At 40.7% G+C, this 25,504-nt stretch overlaps 1 protein-coding gene across 5 annotated transcripts in view; it reads left to right on the top strand.

The window, feature by feature from the left end:
• Positions 1-523: 523 nt before the first annotated feature.
• LOC149196597 (mitochondrial import inner membrane translocase subunit TIM10-like) overlaps positions 524-25,504 on the top strand; it is a 201,642-nt gene continuing 176,661 nt past the window's right edge. Inside the window, exons 1-3 of one of the 5 annotated variants that reach the window (XM_089405582.1) lie at positions 524-699; positions 924-985; positions 1,145-1,203. In XM_089405582.1, the coding sequence (XP_089261708.1) occupies positions 537-699; positions 924-985; positions 1,145-1,203 (284 nt within the window). In that variant the 5' untranslated portion in view covers positions 524-536. Of the gene's footprint in view, positions 826-923; positions 986-1,144; positions 1,204-25,504 lie in introns of all 5 variants that reach the window. The other 4 variants (XM_089405581.1, XM_089405584.1, XM_089405585.1 and 1 more) reach the window with 4 other exon arrangements.

The following is a 25,504-nucleotide window of genomic DNA, read 5'->3' as shown; positions in this document are numbered from 1 at the left end:
CATAAAAAACATGATTCAAACACTGCATCTACAAGATTTTTTTTTTTGCCCTAATTCCGGCCACTTTTGACCGTACGGGCAATTCCTCTACCTCCGTAGACGACTCCATTAAGAACTAACTCGCATCAATTATGGTGCAAAACAGGTTAGTGGAAAAGACCTAAAGAAGGTTGAGAATAACGGATATGTACTTTTTGTACTTCTAGGACAGTGGAATCAGAAAAACATTTCATTTTGGAATGTGATGCTTTCAAAGTCATGAGAAACAGTTACAACAGTATGTTAACCTATGTTTCTTGGCATTGTCTTTTTAGTGAGTAAACTGTTAAAAAATTGGGTTAGCTCATCATTAATTTGAATAATAAAATGATTGAATTGCAAAAAACAAAAAACAAAAAAACTAATAATCCCATAAACTATATGAAATCTCGTTAAAATTTTATTCATTCACTTTAATAACAACCCATCCCATAAAATTAAAAACAAATAAAAAAGGTAAAATATCAAATTTTGTCCCAGGAAGAAAATTTAACTTCATGGTTGAAACTCGAATGCGGTGTTTTCTCGTGTGTTGGATTAGTTTATGTGACCATAGAGGGTTAATTTTCTTTCGTTTCCTTAGACATCACTCAGAAGAGACAACGTGTATCTGCAGCTGTACGACAGCAAGATTCAAAACGGTGAAAACGAAGCCTAAAGGCAAGATTCAATACGGTGAAAACCAGTGAAGCCTATTGAAGTGCTATTGCTTTTCATTGAGCGGTGCTCACTGTTTGTCGCGGCACGCTTGAGAGTAGGCTGTTTATCAACGGTGTTTAGTTTAAGGTTTTAAGATTAAGTTTCAGGGCTTAGGGTTTTTAAGATTTCTACAAATGGTGCAAGTAACATGGCTTCTCCACGATGTAATTTTTCTATTTTTCCAGGTTCAAGATATATAAAAATGGCTACAGGTCCCGAAGCCCCTTCTGGATTTGACAAAGATAAGGCATGTGAAAAAATTATGTTGTTGATCTATTTTCACTTACAACACCATTAGCTTCTTATTCCGCCGATTGCCGCTAGGAATTTGAAAATATTGCGAGAATGGAGCATTGAATTCTATTGTTTCTATACATGCCTGACGGAAATTTTTAATTGTTCGCAGTTTATTGGCACGGTAGATCTGGAAATGGAAGTGGGGCACAAAGTCGAGCTTTTCAATACGTACGTCATCATTCCTTACATTTTCTCTTAAATGCCCGTAAAACAATAGATTTAAAATTGGCATTTGCTCTGGTTCTCGATTTCAGTTGTTTTCTATTGCATGCTTGGGCTTGTTGGTATCTCTTTGCTTGTAAATCAATTCATAGGCGGAAAATTTCAAGCACTCATATCAACAAGTACAAGGGTAGAATTAGTAGCGCCAGTGTTGAAGGAAGTTAGTGTTTTCACTACTTCGAGGAGGCAACTTATTCACTTCCACAAGTGGCTTGAGGCAACTTGTTCATCTCCAAAAGTGTGAAGGCCACATGGATAAGATAATACAAGATAACTTTGATATCAAGCCACTTGTTCATCTCCAAAAGTGGTAAGGTCACATGGATAAGATAATATAAGATAACATTGACATCCAATAAATGACCACAAAAGTAGGTCAATGGTACTAAAAGAGTACATTCAGTGAAAGTACAATGTGGAAGTGAAAGCAGAATCTGAGTGTCTACTTAACATATCTAACCAAGAGAAGTTATAAAAGAAGGTGCAAGTATAAGTAAGTTTTAGTCCTAAACATAGGAGAGAATGTCGATATGTAGTTCAGAAAGAGAGATGTAAGAGCAATTTTCAGAAGAAATTTAAACTCCAGAAATTAAGAGGAAGAGCAAGAGTATTGAATCTGGAAAATATCAATCCTTATAATGATAATCTAGGAAAAGAGCAATGTTCATGAGCCTCTTTAAGGGGGAAACTTCCAAATGAGCAAAGCTCCAATACAATGATACAAACTTGACCAAACATTAAATAGCTTTCTACCTCTATCAATAATTTCTCACTACCCAAGCCTTTACTACTAGACTCTAGTGTTCTCACATTCATGAATACCAATTACCTATTGGGCCTTACAAAAACTAACCACACACCAATTGCCCATTGGGCCTTATTTCAAGAGGATGAACTCGCACATTAATAAGCTAACTCGTAATTACCCTGAAGTAGGAAGGTTAGGGTAGGACCCTAACACAAGGTTGGTTGGATCTAGAGCTAGTTGTTGAGGACGATTAAGGCACCATGATATAGGCTCTTCTTCAAAGTCATTACTAATTGTGAAGGGGCCAATGCACCAACGAGTGATACCTTCAAGGGAGTGGCCAAGGTTAAGAGGGTCTTGTTGTATGATCATGGGGGGAGCATAAGAACAAGAGAACCCAACTCTTCTAACATCCAAGGTTGAAGCGAAGAAATGCCTGTTAGAAGTTTGTTTCTCGATCAAGCTTGTGGGGTTGTGAGTGGGATGAGGGGAGCCCAACTTTGGAACCACTTGTAGCTAGTTTATCTATTGGGTTGGTGGTGTACCCCTTGTGTCTTGCAAAAACAACTCCTCATAGATCTTGATGAGTTCACTTGACCTCCCTAGAGGGCGGATTGAGAGGTAATGCGAGATCATATTTGTTTGGAATATGAAGTCCCATGAAACTCTGTCTATTTCTTATTGCCCCGATATGTTGAGACAACTGGGAAGTATAAGGTGGTCCTCCTGAAGGCCTTAGATTGGGATGGGGCATATAGAGATTGGTATATGCGTTTTACTTTTAATACTTCCTTCATGAAGAAATCAAGTCATTTTGTTTGGGGTAGCAAAAAAGGTAGAGAGGGAGCTTCATGATTTCGAAATAGGCAATAATACCTTTCTTTGATCTCATAGTAGACGAGGCACCAAAAAAATAAGACGCTCCATTGTCTTTGCTTCTTGTAAGTGGCATAGTTGGCAAACCCTATTCGGTTGCATAAGGCGTGATTTGTCTTTGTCTCAAATTGAACTTTGTTTTATCCCACCCAAAATTGACCACAGGGGATCCTAAGGACATGCATCCAATGTGCATGTATATGGAGGTCAGAAGATAAGACCATTTCTTAGCTCAAGAAAGTGCTTAACATAAAAGACCATCTTTGGGTTGAGACCCTTTAATGCATGATCCAAGTGCCTTCTTTGAGTTGAGACCCCTTGAAGGTGTGATCTAGTTGTCTTGGATATTTTTACTATAAATATCCTCTTTAATAGTGTAGTTTAGGTCCTTCTTGCATGATAAGAGGTGACTTGGCATGTCAAGGGAGTAGGGGAAAATAGTTTGGAGAGATGCCCATTGATTGAAGTAATCAAGAGACCTTTGAAAACCAATAGAGCATGGCATGGGGTTTGGCCGAGGCAGTGGTAGAAGAAAGTGCTAGATACATACCTATTTGGTTTAGATGCCAAGCGTAAAAGAATCCTAATTTTGTGAAAAGCAAGTCTAGTTGGGATATTGCCTTGAGGTGAAGAGGTTGAGCCCCAAAATTTTCTTAAACAATGGATTGGGGGATAGTCCACTTGCATTGATGATGCACCCAAGGAGGATGATTTGGATGCTTTTTGACTTAATATAATTGGCTTGAAGTAAACTTGGTCCCTAAATCTCAAAATGATAGAGGACCTTAGGCTTGATGATTATGTCCAAAGACAAGATATCCTAGGAATGATTATGGAAGCATATTCTCTCTAGGAGGGTAAGAGAGTGGTATCTCCTATTGAGACGACGTTGGAGGGCATGTCACATGTTGAAGCTAAGTCCCATGAATTGAACCCCCAAATATGTATACGCCGTAGTAATATTGATGTCTTCCTTCATGAACATAAATGGCAATCAAATAGAGGATGCTTTGATGTGTTGAAGATCATAAGCTTGGTTTTTCCCAAGTTGGATTTTAACCATCGAAGGCCATAGAGTTAGATAACTTAGATTGAATTGCACATGGTCATGTAATCATCTTATAATAGGAAACTCACAAATGACATAGGATATCCGTGGTAAAACCCTCGACAGAGAAATGCCCATTGAGCAAGTGGGGGAATCTCAATTATTTGTTAATCAACTATTTAAAATGAGGACATAGGTATTTTTTACAGAATGGATGCTTGCATGCTATCTGCTTGCTTATTTCTAGGTTATTAAGCCACAACTTCATTGCCTTTGCCTAAAATACACAGTTTCTCCAAGTTAAATGTACTTAAACTTGGGACTTGAAGATCATAACCTTGTTTTCTCCCAAGTTGACTTTTAACCATCGAAGGCCATAGAAGTTAGATTGAATTGCATATGGTCATATAATCATCTTATAATAGGAAAATCACAAATGACATAGGATATCTGTGGTAAAACCCTTGACAGAGAAATGTCCATTGAGCAAGTGGGGGAATCTCAATTATTTGTTAATCAACTATTTAAAATGAGGACATAGGTATTTTTTACAGAATGGATGCCTGCATGCTATCTGCTTGCTTATTTCTAGTTTAGTAAGCCGCAACTTCATTGCCTCTGCCTAAAATACACAGTTTCTCCAAGTTAAATGTACTTAAACTTGGGACTTATCAATGCATGATAGATCATGATACTCTTTCTCTTGATAATTTTTGGTGCTTATTAGTAATTATAAAGGTATTTTTTGGGCATAATTTATTTATTGGATGCGCATAAATAATTAAATGATATGCAAAAATAATTAGATGATAGTTTGTTAAAATTGGCAACTAGGGCCAAACTCCATGTGGGTCTACTAATTCATGGCCGCTGATATTTTTCTTGGATTCCTCTCGTCGAGAGGTGTAGGATTGATCTAAAGATCATCCGATTTCGACATGTATTCATGGAGATATGAATTTATTTGTGTTATGGGACAATTCGTCAAGGTCGGCCAACAAACAATTACCCCCACTTGTGCTCAACGTTTTAGTATAAAAAGAGGTGGCTCGCTGTTGATTTGGGGTAGCATCGGATGTGCTCTAGCCATGAAATTTGGTGGAGAGGTTGCGGCACATAAGATCTCCAATACCCAGAAAGTGTTTGGGTAGATTCTAAACAGACCAGGAGATATTAAAATAATTAATATTTTTAATGGAGTCCCTAAATAAAATATTAATGTGTATTAATATGAATTTGTGTTAGAATGGTCCAAAAGACATGGATCAAGCCAGATCTAATCTTAGCCGTTGATTAGGGGCTTAATCTCGGCCGTTGAGATGTCAACAGAAAAAGTATAAGAGGAGGCTTGAGGGGCACTTGGAGGACACACTGAGGGAGACTAGTCAATTCAATTTCTGGAGCGGGGTTTGCTGAGAAATTGAACCAGTGGTCTGGAGGTAGCAAGTACGGAACAGAGAGACGGGAGATCAGCGCAGAAGAGGCAGAGGCAGAGCCATAGGCAGTCACGCAGAGGCAACAGAGACTGTGTAGAGCCAGAAGGGCCTATGTCATCCACGTAGAGGCTGCAGGAGTGACGTAGAAGCCCAGAGAGGCTGCACAAAGCCTCAGTAGGCTGACGCAGAGGGTTTCAGGTTGACGTAGAGGGTTTCAGGTTGTAGCAGAGGTTAGTAGGGCCCACGCTGGGTTTAGAAAAGTGCTGGAAGTTTGTCTATGTTGTGGGTAAGCCAGCTTGGCACCCTGTTGTACAAGAAAATTGCTGAATAATTAAATCCTCCCTTGCTGCACCGGTTTTCCCACATTGGGTTTTTCCGGGGACATTAGTCCAAAATAACTGTGTCAGTGTGTGCATATGTTTGTTTCTGTATTACGGTGTGATATCTACAACAGTATTTATTTTAATGTTTGTTGAAGTGATTTCATGAATAACTTATGATGAAATAAGTAGGAAAAGTAAATTAGTTGCTGCAGTGATAGAATTTTCACATGGTATCAGAGTGAGTAATCAGAGACAGAAAGGGAAAATCAGTTATGGGTCGAGACCATGATGTAGAGGCATCCACCTCAAGAGACTCACGCAGATTTTCAGAAGACTGCACACGAGAGAGAGATTTCGATTTCTCTATGTTGGCTTCCACGTTGGAAGAAGAAGTGGCATGCATGACTAGTGCTGCATCCTCAGAAGTATGGTATATAGACAGTGGAGCCTCGTGGCATATGATAGGAATCATGGAGTGTTTTTCAGAATATCGAAAAGAGAAGATGAACTTTCAGATCACCATGGGGAACAAGGCAAAGTGTACTCCAGTAGGAAAGGGTACCATAGTTTTTCAGACAAAATCGGGAGAGCAGTTCCGTGCCACAAATGTGCTGCATGTGCCAGGATTGGGAATGAACTTACTTTTCGTGTTACAACTACAAGGCAACGGCTATGACGTCTACTTCATCAAGGAAAAGGTGTCAAATACCCAAGCTAGAAAAAGAAAGTGCTGATCGGGATCAAAAGTAATCGGTTGTACAGATTACAACTAGAATCTCCAATGGCACTAATAGGCAGTCATGGGGACAAAGAGTTGAACGAACTATGGCACAAAAGGATGGGTCACTTGCACCATGGAGCTCTGAGAATTCTCAGGAGCACTGTAACAGGAGTTTCAGATCTGAGTACAGAACGAGATGATGTATGCAGGGGATGCACTCTAGGAAAGTATGCCAAGGCGGCATTTCCTAGGAGCAACCACAGGGCCAAGAGTGTACTAGGATTGATACACTCAGATATTTGCGGACCCATGTCTGTCAAAGCTCTCAGTGGTGCCGAGTATTTCCTTAACTTCATTGATGACCACTCGAGGAAAACTTGGATCTATTTTCTGAAAACCAAGGATGAGGATTTCTGTCGATTTAAGGAGTTCAAGGCTCTAGTGGAGAATCTGACAGGTAAGAAAATAAAAGTCTTGCGCTCAGATAGTGGTGGAGTGTCGATAAGGACTTCACTAATTATTGCTCTAAGGAGGGCATCAGAAGAGAGTGGATAGCTCCCTACAATCCGAAGCAAAATGGGGTGGTAGAAAGGAAAAACATGACTATTGTAGAAGCAACTAGGGCCATGTTATATGATCAGGATATGCCAAAATTCCTGTGCGCAGAAGCGTGAAACACAACTGTCTACGTTCAAAACAGGACTCCTCATCGGGCATTGGGCAAGATTTCTCCAGAAAAAGTCTTCACTGGGAGACACCTGAAGTCAGTCATTCCAGGATATTTGGGAGTTTGGCATATTGTCGCATACCCGAAGAAAATCAGAAGAAGCTGGATTAGACTGTAGAAAAGGGGTATCTGGCAGGATATAGTGAGAACGCTAAGGCATACAGGATCTATCTTCCAAGAAGCAGGAAGATAGTAGTACGACGAGATGTAAAGTTCATGGAGGATAGAGCTTTTAGAAGATCTCGCCAAATGCCTTCCAAGGAGCAGTCAAAAGAGGATCCGTTGGTCATGCCTCGTCAACCAACGGAAGTGAAGAATCCTTCCTCAGATTAGGAAGATTCTCAGGATGAGGAAGAGGAGGGAACAAAAGCACCTGTTGGCAGAGGAAGAACCAGCAGGGAACTTCGTCAGATTCTGCGTGATGCAGAGAACTTCATCGAAGAGCCAAGGAACAGTAAAAGGGAGTGAAAACAACCAGACAGGTATCAGGCGTTAGTAGCTCAGAATGGAGAGCCTGCCAGCTTAGCATCAGGTCTGGCTAAATGCAATGGTGGAGGAGTATAACTCCATAATGGTAAACGATGTTTGGGAGGTGGTGTCAAGGCCTCAAGACAGATCTGTGGTAGGTTAAAGATGGATCTACAAGATCAAATATGTTGTGGACGATAGTATTGAAAAATACAAGGCCAGGTTTGTGGCTAAGGGGTATGCTCAAAAGGAAGGGATTGACTATGAGGAAACCATCGCCCTAGTAGCCAGGTATACATCTATTAGGATCGTGATATCTCTTGTAGCCTAGATGGGATGGGAGATCCATCAGATGGATGTCAAGACAACATTTCTGAACGGGGTAATAGAAGAAGAAGTATACATTGAACAACCAGAGGGCTTTGAAATTCATGAGAAGAAGTCTCATGTATGCAGATTGAAGAAAGCCTTGTATGGGCTGAATAGCACCAAGAGCATGATATGGTCAAATAGATGGCTACTTGCAAAAGATGGGGTTTGTCAAGAGTGACGCGGATCCGAATCTCTACTATCTGGACGTAGAGAGCGAGCCACTTATCTTAGTATTATATGTGGATGATCTAATCTTGACAGAATCATCCAGACTCATTGAAGACTGCAAGAAGAATCTAGCCATAGAGTTCGATATGAAGGATCTGGGACGAATGCATTATTTCCTAGGGTTGGAAGTTTGGCAGCAGAAAGGAGAAATCTTCCTTGGACAAGGAAGGTATGCTACAAAAATCCTGAAAAGGTTCAGGTTGGGAGACTGTAGACCTATGTCTATGCCAATGATCACCAACTGGAAGAAGGTTGATGCATCAGAAAACAAGGATGTTGATCCCACCCTATACTGACAGCTCATAGGGTCCCTGATGTATCTAGTCAATACCAGGCCAAAGATTTGCTACGCTGTCAACACCCCTAGTCAGTTCATGGTGGAACCAAAGAGGGCTCACTGGGCAGTAGCCAAGCACGTTCTCAGGTATTTAGAGGGATTAATTGATTATGGGCTCTTGTACAACAAGGGGAAGTATATACGGTTGAGTGGATCTACTGATGCAGATTGGGCAAGAAGTTCAGTGGATCGGAAAAGTACCTTTGGGTACTGTTTCAACTCCTGGTGCAGTAGGAAACAAAAGTCTGTGGCTCTAAGCACATTTGAGGTAGAATATATGGCAGCAAACACAACTTTGTGTGAGGCCATTTTGCTTAGAAAATTGCTGGTAAACCTATTCAGAAGAAATATGGAGGCGACCAGGATCATGTGTGATAATTAGAGTTGCATCAAACTCTCTGAGAATCCTGTATTTCATGATAGGTCAAAGCATATTGATATCCGGTGTCACTTTGTCAGAGATTATGTCCAACGAGGAGTTGTACAGTTGAGCTACACTCCTATAGGGGAACAAGTGGCAAATATCCTCACCAAGGCCCTTGGAAAGTCAAAATTTGACTACTTCAGGGAAAAGATGGGGATGGTAAAGAACCCCTTTCAGAAGTAGTGTGTTAGCAGCACGAATGAAGAGGGAGTTGCAGTGCAGATGCAGTGTTGGGAGAAAGGACCAACAACAGCACAGATGCAGAGGGAGTTGTAGTGTTGGGAGAAAGGACCAACAACAACACAAATGCAAAGGAAGTTGCAGCGCGGATGCAGTGTTGGGAGAAAGGACCAGCAGCAGCACAGATGCAGAGGGAGTTGTCGTACAAATGCAGCAGTGGCAGTAGCAGTAGTACAGGAGGCAGCAATACAGGAGGTAGCAGTGCAGGAGGCAACACTGCAGAGGATGTTGGGCAGGAAGGCCTAGCATCAACACAAGTACCGATGCCGAATGATCAAAGTAATACTTAGTGAGGAGTATTGCTATAGCACAGTCCTCACTAAGAGGGAGTGTTGATTTGGGGTAGCATCGGATGTGCTCTAGCCACAAAATTTGGTGGAGAGGTTGGGGCACATAAGATCTCCAATACCCAGAAAGGGTTTGGGCAGATACTAAAAAGATCAGGAGATATTAAAATAATTAATATTTTTAATGGAGTCCCTAAGTCTAAACTTAGGGAAAATAAAATATTAATGTGTATTAATATGAATTTGTATTAGAATGGTCCAAAAGACATGGATCAAGCCAGATCTAATCTTAGTCGTTGATTAGGGACTTAATCTCGGCCGTTGTGATGTCAACAAAAAAAGTATAAGAGGAGGCTTGAGGGGCACTTGGAGGACACACTGAGGGAGACCAGTCAGTTCAATTTCTGGAGCGGGGTTTGCTGAGAAATTGAACCAGTGGTCTGGAGAGCAGTTAGGAGGCAACAAGTACGGAACAGAGAGATGAGAGATCAGCGCAAAAGAGGCAGACGTAGAGCTAGAGGAAGCCACGCAGAGGTAACAAAGACTGTGCAGAGCCAGAAGGGTCTGCGTCATCCACGCAGAGGCTGCAGGAATGACGTAGAAGCCTAAAGAGGCTGCGGAGAGCCTCAGTAGGCTGACGCAGAGGGTTTCAGGCTGTAGCAGAGGTCAGTAGGGCCCATGCTGGGTTTAGAAAAGTGCTGGAAGTTTGTCTGTCTGTGGGTAAGCCAGCTTGTCACCCTGTTGTACAAAAAAATTGCTAAATAATAAAATCCTCCCTTGCTGCACCAGTTTTCCCACATTGGGTTTTTCCGTGGACATTAGTCCAAAATAACTGTGTCAATGTGTGCATATGTTTATTTCTATATTTCGGTGTGATATCTGCAGTAGTATTTATTTTAATGTTTGTTGAAGTAATTTCATGAATAACTTATGATGAAATAAGTAGGCAAAGTAAATTAGTTGCTGCAGTGATAGAATTTTCACACTTGCTAGTCATTTGGACACACAATCTTCTTATGATCTCTTCCTCTCCACTTGTCTTTGGGTTTTGGTGGAAGGAGGAGTCACTAAGAGAATACGCTGCCCTAGAGAGTTTGCCCTAACTCTAGACACTATCTAAAGGAAGTCTATACGCTGCCCTAAGAGGAGATACCCTAGCCCTACTTACAGTCAAAAGGAGAAGGCTCTACGTTGTCTTATATGCAATCAAGATGAGGGTCTCCTAGCAGCAAGGAGGGAGTTTCCATATGCCACTCAACGTTGTCCAAAAGAAGTCTAAACGATGTAAAAGAAACATGCCCTAACCGCAGTCATGAAGGACACTTAGGGAGGCTCCTTTGCTGTCCAAAAATGGCTTCTATAACACAACAAGGAGAAGCCTAAATGCTGGTCTAGAAGAGACCTTTCTATCTTTACCCTAGCCACAGTAAGGAAGTGTTTTAGCCACAGAATTCTGGCCGCAGTCCTGGCCCTATCTTTGAAGAGAATAGGCCGCAGTTCTATGTGCCCTAATTGCAGTCAGTTCAATCCCTAAATTGCTGTCATAATATTGGCTCTCATATGCTGTTCAAAGGGTCCTAAATCCACTATCCTAAGGACAAGTCTATACGTTGTTCCAAAGAGACCTAGACACAGTTCTGTGTGTGCCCTAGTCTCTATTCAGATGCACCCTAAAGGATGGCCCTATTCCATAGCAAGAGAGGACTCTATGCCGCCCCAAACACAGTCATCAAAGGTTGTTAAAATTGGCAACTAGGGCCAATCTCCATGTGGGTCATCTTATTAATGGAAGTTGATATTTTTCTTAAATCCCTCCCATCGAGAGGTGTAGGATTGATCTAAAGATCATTCGATTTCGATAAGTATTCATGGAGATATGAATTTATTTGTGTTATGGGACAATTCGTCAAGGTCGACAAGCAACCAAATAGAGGTGGCCTTCAAGTCATTTTCAACACACTTGGGATCTCTTCCTCTCTACTTGTCTTTGGGTTTTAGTAGGAGGAGAGATCCTAAGGGATAACGCTGCCCTAATCTAGAGGGTAGAAGCCGGAACTGTCGGAACTGTCGGGAACTGTCGGAGCATCTATCTCCGAAGGAGAGCACCATGCAAGGGACAACGAACTAACATTGGGATAGTTGTATGGTACTTAGCAACAAATACACCAAGCATGCAATGTTATAGCTAGCATGCAAGGGACAACTAACATGTAAGGGACAGCTAGCATGCTAAGGACAACAAGCATGCTAGGGACAACTAGCATGCAAGGGACAGCTAGCATGCTAAGGACAACAAGCATGCTAGGGACAACAAGCAAGCAAGGGACAACAAAAGCAAGATGCAGCCAACACATAGGTCAGTATGGCAACATGGTGCAGCAATGGCACATAATGCAATACAGTGATGGGTACAATCATGATTAATGAAGCGTGATGAGATGCAACATAGTGATGATGGGTGTAGCATGGTTCAGCACGACGAGGTGCAACATGATGATGAAATGCAACACAATGATAGGTGAAGGAATCACCTTGGAGAATCAGTTGAAACAACATGTCTTCAACTGATCTTATGTATCATCTTCTTAGAGATGATCTATGCTCTTATCTAGATAAGTCAAAGTGTTGACTTCTGTTGTAAATGTACTATCGCTCTCTCTCTCTGTGCTGAACTATTGAAGAACATATAAGAAGAATTGATCAAGGGTTTCCCCACATTGGGGTTTGTCCTTGGCTAACGCCACATCTTGTGTCCTCTTGTCTTGGCTTGTCTTCTGCGATTTACGTTTATGTTCTATCTGCAGTTTACTTTAATGCTGATGTGATTGCTAATCTGGAAAAGATATTGAACTAACTGTGAAAATTGAAATAAATTGCTCTAAGCATAGAACATACCTAAAATTAACATGGTATCAGAGCTGAGGTGAAGACAAAGCCCAAGTAAGAGTGAAAGAGCAATCGCTGAGGACAGTTGTGAAAGGACAAAAGGATCAGTGGATTCCTCATCCCTCTTCAAATTCACTAAGGGTGAAGTCGAAGCAGAGAATATTATCAGAATGGCGCAACGGAAGTTTCTGATGGCCTACCTAAAGATCGCTTCATTGGGAAGTCTGGATCTAAGGGTGGAAGAAAGCCCTCTATGGCTTGAAGTAAAACACCCCGGACGTAGTATGAGAGGATTGATAGTTGTCTGATGAAGCTGAGATTCACTAGGAGTGAAACTGATCCAAATCATTACTCGAAGGTTGTGGATGATAGACCTCTCATACCGGCACCTTATGAGGATGACCTATTTTTGACAGGTGCAGACTCTCTCATTTGTAGAAGTAAGAGGGAGTTGGATTCAGGATGTGGAATGATAAACTGCGAGTCTGTGACTACCTCGAGGATCTTAACTTTCAGAAGTTATATGGTAGTGATGTTGGACCAGATTTGGGAAATGCCTTTGAGTTTCATAAACTCATTCACGTTGATGTTCTTGGTGAACTTCCGTCCAGACATATGTTTTGCAGTTAGCATGGTGAGCTCATATTTGGTTGAGCCTCATTGGATTGGTGCCAAGAATCTTCTGAGATATCTTCGGGGCACAATCTCTCATGGATTGAGATACATTGCCAGAAATATGAAGCTGCATGATTATTTGAATGCTGACTGGGCAGGCAATGTGGAGGATCACTAGAGCACTTCTCAGCGTTGGTTCTCTTTGGGTTCTACTTCGATATCATGGATGAGCAGGAAGCAAAAGTCGGTTGCTATAAGCACCGCCGAGATTGAATACATAGCTATGAGTATGATCTCGTATGAAGCTGCCTAGTTGTGGAAGCTCTTCAGTGAGTTGTCTGTACACATGATGAATACCACTGTGATTCTCTGTGACAACCAGAGGGGGGATTCGATTATTGAGGAATCATGTATTCGATGATTGCTCCAGTAGATAGACATCAGATACTGCCTTATCTGGGATATGGTAAGTCGATGAGTGAGGAGGCTCCATCGCATTGAGACTGATGTACAGGTCGCAGACATTTTGTCAAAGCCCCGGGGAAAGGTCAGATTCTTGACTTTCTGAGAATGACTTGGTGTCGTTCAGAGACCCTCTTATGAGGGTAATGTATGATACACACATTGAGCTCTGGGAGCTCAAGGGGGCGCAGGGTACTTCTTGGAGCGACATACAACCACATGGCGATTCACCCTTCCCTAGTGGTGCGCTATGTACAGGATGATATGTTCAACCTTCCCCTGTGATACCCTGTGGTGGTTGTGGAACAAGATGATTAGTTCTCCTGTGGGCCAGAATGATTAGTTCTCCTGTGGAAACTGTGGAACAAGATGATTAGTTCTCTTGTGGGCCGGGATGATTAATTCTCCCATGGCAACTGTGAAACAGGATGATTAGTTCCCCTGTGGGCTGGGATGATTAGTTCTCTTGTGGGCCGAGATGATTAGTTCTCCCGTGGTGACTGTGGGGCAGGATGATTCGTTCTCCTGTGGACAGGATGATTAGTTCTCTTGTCGAGGCATCCTACCCGTGCAGTCTGGGACTCATGGGAAGTACCTCTCATATGATCAATGAGCAGGGAAATGCGGTTAGGGACCATAGTAGTACTATCGATGGACGCATCGTTGTATCTACCGTACTCCCTATGCTAGGATGACCTCCATTGATCTGGGATCAATGAAATTGATTTGGGATTAGTATGAATGGTTTGAGACACTCTCTTGTGATATTGATCTGGGATCAATAAAATTGACTTAGGGTCAGTAAGAGTGATGTGACACACCCTCTTCAGATGAAATTGACTTCAAGTCAGTAGAGAATGGTATGATACATTCTCAATCAATTCTTCTTCTTCATGGTTCAGCAAAGCAGAGCTCAACAGAGCAGAGCAGTGCAGGGCACTGATGGCAGAGATAGTACAGTCGGACATATGGATCAGCGGATGGAGTTCCCCCTAGTTGAGAGGGAGTATTAAAATTGGCAACTAGGGCCAAACTCCATGTGGGTCATCTTATTAATGGAAGCTGATATTTTTTTTGAATCCCTCTCATCGAGAGGTGTGGGATTGATCTAAAGATCATCCGATTTCGATAAGTATTCATGGAGATATGAATTTATTTGTGTTATGGGACAATTCGTCAAAGTCGGCCAACAACCAAATAAACCCCACTTGTGCTCAACGTTTTAGTATAAATAGAGGTAGCCTTCAAGTCATTTTCAACACACTTGGGATCTCTTCCTCTCTACTTGTCTTTGGGTTTTAGTAGGAGGAGAGATCCTAAGGGATAACGCTGCCCTAATCTAGAGGGTAGAAGCCGGAATTGCCGGAATTGTCGGGAACTGCCGGAATTGCCAGAACTACCGGGAACTTCGGGAACTGTCGGGAATTGCCGAAACTGTTGGAACTGCCAGAATTGCCGGGAACTGCTAGAACAGTCGGGAACTGCCGGAAACAGCCGGAATTGCCGAGAACTGTCAGAGCATCTATCTCCGAAGGAGAGAAACATGCAAGGGACAACTAACTTAACTAACATTGGGACAGTTGTATTGTACTTAGCAGCAAATACACCAAGCATGAAATGTTACAACTAGCATGCAAGGGACAACTAGCATGCAACAACAAGCATGCTAAGGACAACAAGCATGCTAGGGACAACAAGCAAGCAAGGGATAACAAGCAAACAAGATGCAGCCAACACATAGGTCAGTATGGCAACATGGTGCAACAATGGCACATAATGCAATACAGTGATGGGTACAATCATGATTAATGAAGCGTGATGAGATGCAACATAGTGATGATGGGTGTATCATAGTGCGCACGGTGAGGTGCAGCATGATGACGAAATGCAACACAACGATAGGTGAAGGAGTCACCTTGGAGAATCAGTTGAAACAACATGTCTTCAACTGATCTCATGTATCATCTTCTTAGAGATGATCTATCCTCTTATCTAGATAAGTCAAAGTGTTGACTTCTGTTGTAAATGTACAATCGCTCTCTCTCTGCTGAACTATTGAAGAACATATAAGAAGAATTGATCAAGGGTTTCCCCACATTGGGGTTTGTCCCTAGGTAGTGCTACATCTTGTGTCCTCGTCTTGGCTTGTCTTCTACGATTTATGTTTATGTTCTATCTGCAATTTACTTTAATGCTGATGTGATTGTTAATCTGGAAAAGATATTGGGCTAACTGTGAAAATTGAAATAAATTGCTCTAAGAATAGAACATATCTAAACTTAACAAAGGTGTTATAATATGCTATTTAGAAAGAGTCAAAGACGCAGCCAGAAGGAGGTCTTACATGCTACTTGTAAAAGCCTTTCACACTGTCATAAAGAAACTCTACACTGCCTAAATGCTGTCATAGGAGAGGACCTTGAACATTGTCCTTAAGTAACACTGTGTCATGAAGAGTGTAACTATAGCCTAGCTGCTCTGCTAGGCTGCAAGCCATAGCAAGCAGCTAAGGCTGGTAATTGGATACAATATTGCAGTGTAGTGATGATGGACATGGTGTGATAGGTGACAAAATGATGTGGGTAGCATGGTGCAGTAAGGTGTATGGGCAGCATGGTGCAGTAAGGTGCACGGGCATCATGGTGCAGTAAGGTGCATGGAGCAACATGGTGCAGCACAATGGATGCAACTTGATAATGATGGGTGCAACAACATGATGTGAGTAGTGTAGCAACATAATACATTGTTGCGACATGATGATGATGTATTGCAGTATGCACAGTGCAATGAAGGGTACAACAGTGCAGCATGAAGGATGCAGCATAATGATTGGGTGCAACACAGTGTCAGGTGTAGCATGATGATGAGGTGCAGCATGGTGATGGAATCACTTTGGAGAATCAGCTGAAGCAGTATGCCTTCACCTGAGTTCAGATCAACCACCTCATGTGTTATCTTCATAGAGAAGATCTCTGCTCTTATTTTGATAAGTCAAAATGTTGACCTCTGATGTATATGTACTATCTCTCTCTTTGCTGAACTATTGAAGAACATAAGAAGAATTGATCAAGGGTTTCCCCACATTGGGGTTTGTCCTTGGCTGGCGCCACATCTTGTGTCCTCTTGTTGTGGCTTGTTTTCTGTTATTTATGTTTATGTTCTATCTGCATTTTATTATCATGCTAAATGTGATTGCTAATCTGGAATTGATATTGAGCTAATATGGAAAATTGAAGTAAATTTGCTCTCAGCATAGAACATACCTAAAATTAACATAGTTAAAGATATAAAGTATCCTACTCATGTAATAGCTTTAGTATGTTCATAAGTATTCAAGGTTGTACAAATTTGACAACTTTGAACCACCATTGCCTACCGATGTCTTTAACGCTCCCGTTGATAACTTGAGCAAACTTTGGCATGAGTGGTTTGGTCATTTGAACTAACGCTATCTGTAGCAGCTCTCAAAGCACCGGATGGTATGTGGCTTACTCCTTGTCTCATGTGACAATGGTGTCTATTGTGGTCATGTCTTGGGTAAGCATCACAAAGGTCCATGTCCATTTGGTCATTCATGCCAACAAAGCACCATTAAATTGCTTCATAGTGACATGAATGGACCATTCCCCACTCCATATTTTTTAGGTGCACATTTATTGATGATCATGCTCAAGTTTCAACGCACATGGGTCATTTTATTAAACTAAAAGATGATTTTTTCAATCCTTTTCCTGCTTTGAAAGCACTAGTTGCAAATCAATATGGACATCCGATCAAGAGAATTCACATCGATAAAGGTGAGGAATATGTTAGTAAGAACTTCAATGAATTTCGCCCAACACCTGGCATTTGAATGCAACATACTATTCCCTACACATCATGGCATAATGGAGAAGTTGAATGTAAAACTTGCACACTTAAAGAAATGGCTAACTGTATGATTCAATCTATAAATTTAGCTCCTTAGATTTGGGTTGAAGCAATCAATTGTGCTAATTATATTTGGAACCATACCCTTAAGGTAGCAATGGGTGTAACTTCAGAACAAGCTTGGTCTAAGATTAAATGTGATGTAAAATTCATATGGAAATGTTTCATTGTGAAGCTTGGGATCATATTCCAAATGAAAAGCCCAAAGCAATGCAACCTAAAAGTGAGAAATGTATCCTTGTTAGTGATTATGAAGATGTTAAAGCATATAGGCTATTTGTAACTCATGCTTCAAAGGTTATCTTTGACTAAGATGTTTGGTTTGATGAACACTTCTTGGCTTGCATGCCTACATCTTCTACTAGAGGCTTTGCTCCATGCTCTTCATCTAAAGAAGAAGAATCATCATCCAAGAATGATACAAATCTTGGAGAACTAGAACAAGAAGATAAAGTGACAAAGAAGAGGATGTAGGCACATAGGCCAAGAAGTTTTCATCAAATTGAGCATCTTACTTAAAGATAACCTCTAAAGCATGAGTTATGTTGTAACAATAATTTTTTTTTTGAGTGTATTACCCTATTTATGGCTTGTTTATTTATTTAAACATTTTTTTTGTCAAAAAAGGCATATTTTTCACTCTTCTGCCCATTGTTAATTCCCACACAACTTTGGGAGCGCATCATGAAAGTTTGTTTTGATTGGTGGCATAAAAGCTATATTCCCCCCCCATTTTGGGTTTTTAACGTTTAATGTGTGGGGAGGGGGGTCCAAAGTCGTTCTCGAACGGTTGACTGCTGGACACACATCCGCTAAAGAGTCATGTCGGTCCGTTTAAGATCAAGTGTGATGTAAAAGTCATATGGAAGTGTTTTGTTCTGATGCTTGGGATCATATTCCAAATGAAAATCCCAAAGCAGTGCAACCTAAAAGTGAGAAATGTATCTTTGTTGGTGATTATGAAGATGTTAAAGCATATAGGTTATTTGTAACTCATGCTTTAAAAGTTATCTTTCGCTGAGATGTTCGGTTTGATGAGCACTTCCTGACTTGCATGCCTACATCATCTACTAGAGGCTTTGCTGCATGCTTATCATCCGAAGTAGAAGAATCATCATCCAAAAATGACACATAACTATGGAGAAGTAGAACAAAAAGAGAAAGTGACAAAGAAGATGTATACACAGAGACCAAGATGTGTTCATCAAATTGAGCCCCTCACTTAAAGATAACCTCTAAAGCATGAACTATGTTGTAACAATAATTGTTTTCGAGTGTATTACAGTATTTATGGCTTGTTTATTAATTTATTTAAACAATTTTTTATTATTATCAAAAAAGGCATATTTTCCACCTTGCCACCCATTGTTAATTCCCACACAACTTTTGGAGTGCATCATTGAAGTTTGTTTTGATTGACGACAGTAAAGCTATATTGCCCCCCCCCAAGTGTTTAATGCTCAACAGAGGTGGGCGATGTGGGGCAGGTCCAAAGTCGTGCCTAAGTGGTTTACGACTGAGACATGCATCCGCTAAAGAGGCATGTTGTGCCCTCGATACTGCGTAGGTGATGTGACTTGTGGGACCCTGGACAACAAGGCGTCACATCAACCAATGGTGCGGGTTAGAATGGCAATGTCATCTCTGTGGTTTATTGGACTCTAGTGGTGAGAAAGCATGTCAATCAGTTTTTGTCAGTTGCTTACAATTTTCTATTTGATGCGCTTCCTCCTAGAATGTTTCTAGAGCTTAAAAAGATTCTACAACTTAGTTTAAATACCAGAGTAGGCGATTGGTATTTGTTTAAATATTTTACAGAAATCCAAATCTATGGTTGTGAACTACCTCCTTACAGGTTTCTCGTTTTCTTGCCTATGAGGAAATTTGCAGTGGAATATATCGGAAAGAGCGTCAACTCAAATCATATTCATTGTGTCAAAAAATCGTCCAACTATGTTCAAACTAAAGAAAGAGATTGGACTTTCTTAGTCAACACACGAGCAACATTGTGGAATGTTGTGGAGATGCTAAAACAAATGAAATTTCCCCAAGGAGAAGTCTGGCAATACCATGCTCACAAAATCATATAAGAAAAGATAGAGATGTATGGGAGAAGGATCCAGTTTAGACTGCACAAACAAGTTAGGAAGTAGGCCAAACTCACAACCAATTATTCTAGATATACCACAACCAAAGGAAAAGGAGCTCAAGCAAGGATTTGAGGAAACCCAACAGTCATGTTTAGTTTCAGGAATAGAAGACGAGGAACAAAGGTTGTAGAAAAAGCCAAGAGTTGAAGAAGAGGAAGTCTCAGTTTCCACTCCAAACATAGAGCAAGCTACATCAAGCGAGCCTGCATTCCACTGGGAACTCTTGCCAACAACTTTTGTGGTCCAAGAAACATCATCTTCTGGCATATCTCCTTCAACAACAGGCAAGCAAGATAATCTTTATTCTCATTTTATGGAAATTAAGAACAAGAATCTAAAGATGAAACAGGATGCCTATGCAGAGCTTTGGAAGCAAGGTTCAGATTCTTCACAAACAAGGTGACTCTCTGCCTTGGACTATGAGAAGGGACAACTTAACATGGCAGTTTTGGAACCAAACCCTCTAACTGTCAAAACTTCAAAAGATTACAGGGTAGCAAAGTTCACTATTGATTTGAAGAAGATACATCTAGTGGACTAGATTGACATACATAGACAGACTGGAGAAATGATCTTCAAAAGCTTGACAGATACTGCTATAAATGCTTCCAAGTTAGAAGCAATGCGCGCAGAGGTTACCAATCAGTTGAAACAGGAGGAAATTGCAACAAGAACCAAACAAATGAGATTGATGACTTAGAGCAATGTATAGTTATGCTGGGAATATACCCTTCTTCTGCTCTACAGGCCTTAATCAAATCCAGGGACACTGATATTCAAGTGCTTAGAAGAAAGCTCAAAATGCCAGCAATTGAACATGTTTAGAGTCTAAGAGTCTAGACACTTGAATTAGAGGATGTACAAAAATAAAAATAACAATTACAGTCCCTAATAATTGAACATAATACAACTTGAAAATTATGCACATCAGATTGAAATCCTTACAATAAAAAGTTTGAACACATTTGTGCAACAACTTCTTCTACATCATCTACAACATTTGAGAAGCTTGCTGAAATGATGTCAGCTTTGACTATTAAGGAGTGTTTCAAAGATCCTGATTTTATCAGGAAATCACGATTTTTTGGCCTAGCCAATGTTTGCAGATTTTTATTGATATTTTGTTCACTGTTTTACAAAACGGCCGAATCGACTCCGACTCGGCCGAGTCGAACCGAGTCGATGGCCTGGGCAATGAAACGGCGAGCTACCCGGTTCGGTTGACCGAGTCACATATGACTCGGCCGAGTCATATGTGACTCGGTCAACCCGGACGGGTCCGTTATGACTCGGCCGAGTCAATGTTGGGACGGCTGGGCAGCGTAACAGTTAAAAAAATTTCACTTTTTTTTGTAATTTTTGACAAAGTTAAATGCAGTTTATGGATTCCAAAGGGTAATAGTAATTTGTTAAATGCTTTTGGGGTCCATTCCTCCCTCCCAAACCCTATTTAAGACAGCCAAATGCTCTCATTCACTCACAGCAGTCTTATGCATTTGAGTGAGAGTCTTCTTTGAGAATTAGTGAGCAGTTCTTGAGCTTGTTTTGGAGCAGCAGTGAGGAGTCTTGGAGGAGCATTGTAGCTGGAGTGAGGAGCTTCTTGGGCAGCATTGAGGAGCTGATTCTTGGAGCAAGCTTGAGGAGGCAGTTTGTGCCTGGAGGTATTTTTTTCCACCTCTATAAATCTGTTTTTGCTTAGTAAATTTTAAGTGCATATCAAGAAAGCTTAGAGAGTGTTTTTTGTCAAATAAATGAACATTGAATCAATTTTTTTTTTTTTTCATTTTCAGATTGTTTTCCTAGTCAAAAAATGGCACCTAGAGCAAAAGATCCTGCTTGGGCATATGTTGAAATGGTTGATAGTCAGATGCATTGCAAATTTTGCCATAGGAAAATTAAGGAAGGTCCCGGGAGCATTAATAGGCTGAAACAACACTTGGCAGGGATTAGAGGCCACATTACCCCATGTACCTCATCAGAAATTGAGGAGATTAGAAAGAATTTGTTGGCCAGCTTTGAGAAATTTAAAGAAGATAAGGCTAGGCAAAAAGAGATACAGGCTGAAATTGGGAGGAAGAGGGAGATACAAAAAATGATGGCTACCAACCCCCACTATGATTTTGAGGGTTCTTCCTCTATCCCTCAAACTGAGGCATCCAACCCTTTCCGTTATGTTCCTCCCTCTTTTGGTTCTGTTCAAGATAAGGGAAAGGGTAGAATGAATTTGACAAAGGGTGATGTGACTATCAAAAGTTATTTCACTCCCTCCTCTCCATCAGATGCACATGGTCCTGAAGTTAGTAAAGGTCAAATTCAGCCCACTTTAGATGACCATTGGAAGAAAGAATTGAGGGAGACTGCTTGTGACTACATAGCTAGATGGTGGTATGATGCTGATATCCCATTTAATGCTGCTCGTTCACCATATTATGAGCCTATGTTTGATGCCATACATGATGCTGGAAAAGGCTTCAAAGGCCCTACTATGCAAGAGCTAAGGGGGTTTCGTTTGCAGAAAGAAATTCAATCCATTAATGAGTATTTGCAAGAGTTCAGGGACTCATGGGCAAGAACAAGGTGTACCATCATGTCAGATGGATGGACTGATCAAAGAAACCGTACCATCATAAACTTTCTTGTCTTCTGCCCACAGGGGACCATGTTTTTAAAATCAGTTGATGCATCTGATAAGGTAAAAGATGGCCACTTGTTGTTTCAGCTATTGGATGAGGTTATTGAGGAGGTGGGGGTGGCTAATGTTGTTCAAATCATCACAGACAATGCCTCTAACTATGTTCTTGCTGGTAAACTGTTAGAGGAAAAACACAAGACCATCTTTTGGACCCCATGCGCTGCACATTGCATAGACCTCATGCTTGAGGATATTGGCAAATTAGATTGGGTCAGAGACACTGTAGATAATGCCAAAAGCATAACAAAATTTATCTACAATCATACACTGGTTTTGAGTCTCATGAGGAAACACACTGGAGGCAAGGATATTATTAGGCCTGCCATCACTAGATTTGCTACACATTTTTTGACATTGCAATCTATGCTTTCCCAACATAGAAACTTGCAAAAGATGTTTTCCAGTGATGAATGGAATCAAAGCAATTGGTCTAACAAACCAGAAGGCAAAGAATTGAAAAGGAAAGTCCATGAAGAAACTTTTTGGAGAAAGGCAGCAGAGATTGTGAAGCTTGCTGAGCCACTAGTTAAGGTGTTGCGGTTGGTGGATGGGGAAAGGTTGGCTATGGGCTTCATTTATGAGGCTATGGATCAAGCAAAGGAGCAAATAAAGACAGCATACAAGGATAGAGTGGCAAAGTATGGGCCCATTTGGGCAATCATTGATGAAAGATGGAACAATCAACTCCATCGCCCTATACATGCAGCTGGGTATTTTTTGAACCCACAGTATCATTATAAAGCTAAGGAGTCAGGAGCTTTGAGGGGGGAGGTCAGAGATGGACTGGTTGATTGCATTGAACGCATGATCCCATCGGAGTCTGATCAGCTGGAGATACATCAACAGGTCACATCCTTCAACAATGCAACAGGTACCTTTGGGAAGAACCTAGCAAAGATTGCAAGAGAAGCAGATGAGCCAGGTAAACAAAAATTTCAATTTTCAATTTCTTAATGGTTTTACAGTTTTACTTTTTTTATTAAAGTTTGTTAAATCATTTATAATTTGAAAGTTATATAATTTGTAATTTTGTTGAGCTTCAGCCTTCATCTAACTCATAATTCATTACACTCCTATGTTTTTTGCAGCACAATGGTGGGAGGCCTTTGGTGGCCAGTGCCCTCAATTGCAAAGGTTTGCAATTCGTATTTTGAGTCAAACTTGCAGTGCATCTGGGTGTGAGCGCAATTGGTCTGTCTTTGAGAGGATTCACACAAAGAAGAGAAACCGTTTGGATCAAAAATGGTTGAATGATATAGTTTTTGTCCAATACAACCTTCGGCTCAGACGAAACCAATTGCTGAACAAAAGACTTGATTCAGATCCCATTGTGTTGGAAGACATTGATCCAACATCAGATTGGGTAGTGGAGAGTCATCCACCAGAGTTTGATCCTGATGAGGATCTTGATGAACTTGAACATCCACTTCAGCCTGTTCAGTTGAATGCAGATCCCAATCCACCAGCCTCAGTCTCACAGCCAGCAAGGAGTAGGACTCCAGTTGTAGGTGCTTCCTCTGCTCAACCACGACAGAAGCGCAGCCGCATATCTACTCTATCTCAGCTTGCATTTGCTGCACAGCCTGCTAGTGGTACTGGCACCACTTCTACAGTTGCAGTTGGAGACGATGATGATGAGGAGGAGCCATGGGGCCCCTTGTCTGACTCTGATGATGATGATCCAGATATTGGTCGAGATGATCTTGGCTCCTCTGGCAGTAGCTACTAGCCAGTAGTACTAGTATTGGAGTCTGGTCACCATCACAGTTTACTTTTGTTGTAGAGGCCATTTCTAGCCTCCTTGGTTATTTGTATTTTGTTTTGAGTCTTTGATCATGTATGACAGTTGACTATGTATTGCCATTGGGTACCATTTTGATATAATGGATTGGTTCATGAGCCTACTTTGATCATATGTTGTCTTCCATCTATATTATAATGCTGTGTGTTTGGAAACATGAATGAAAATCTTTAAAATTATGTTTAAAATATTTAAAATTATGTTTTTTTATAAAAAAAAAATATTTAATGTATTTTTTACAACGACCGAGTCATTGAAATCGAGCCGGCCGAGTCATTACCGTTTCGGAGTCGGAGTCGGAGTCGATCCTCGGCCGAGTCGGAGTCGGAGTCGGAGTCTTAAAACATTGATTTTGATGGTATCTTAAATTTGCCTATGTTTACCAATTTTTACCAATATTTTTCCATTTTTTACAATTTTTGGGTTTTCCAAACCCTTGCCAATTTTATGCGATATTGATGTTTGCAACATTGATTGAAGATATTGAAATTGAAAATCTCAAGAAAATACACATTGTAACTGAGATAAGTAATCTCAGGGAGAAACTAGCTAACAGAAATGCAACCATTCTTACTGATCAAGACTTGAAAGCAAGATTACAGAAGGAAATAGATTGGTTGAGGAATCAGCTAGTAGGAACATAGTCTTTGGTAGATTCTAGGAAAATTCTTGGGGAGAAATAGTGACCAATGTTACAGAGATGTGGGGAGCCATCATATTCATTGGAGATGAATTAAACTGGTCTACAATACTGAGCAGGCCATTGACAGGATTCAAAGAGAGTTAGGAGATAAACCCTAGATTGCTACTTAAGTAGTAAAGTTTCTCAACAACAGAAATTGAGAAGATCTGAGTGCTTTGGGTGTGGATGACAAAACATATGTAATCATGGAGGTCAATAAAGTTTCAACTAAGAGAAACTTTGTACACGAGGCACAAGATAAATGCAGACTTGTTAAAAGAAGATTGATTTATTTAATTCCAGATTTAACGTTTTAAAGGAAATGGGTTTACCCTCCTGTTGGGATCAGAGTGGCAGTTTGATGTATTTGGATGCATACAGAGATGCTTTATTAAGAACCAGGGAAGATTCCAACAATTTTTCAAACATGAGTGGAACATTGAAGGGGCCAACTATAGTAGATAAGTTGATGTATGATTTTTACATTCACTGTTAAGTGAAAGTGTTATTTTCAGCTACTCCATATAAAAAATGCACAGATTTGGATATTGCCTATGGGAAAATGATGTCATACAACTATCTAGTAGGGTTAGATGGGGAGTGGTTGTCTAAATTCGCCCCCTAAATCTTTTTGATTCCATCAACAAAATTCAGCTGGAAAAAGGGACAAGTGAGCAACTATTGGACATTTGTAAACTGTTTCTATTTTTATTAGTTTGTTCCTAGAAAGTTGCTTTTGCAACAATAATCAGTTGTAATATTTTTATATAAAAACTGAAGAAGAACTCAAAGAA

This window comes from Pinus tabuliformis, chromosome 2_2 (genome assembly GCF_031772625.1).
Source record: "Pinus tabuliformis cultivar Carrire ecotype Pingquan chromosome 2_2, CPIR1, whole genome shotgun sequence".
Lineage (NCBI taxonomy): Eukaryota > Viridiplantae > Streptophyta > Pinopsida > Pinales > Pinaceae > Pinus > Pinus tabuliformis.
Note: the sequence above shows the minus strand (reverse complement) of the source record. Positions and strands in the feature narration are given on the sequence as shown.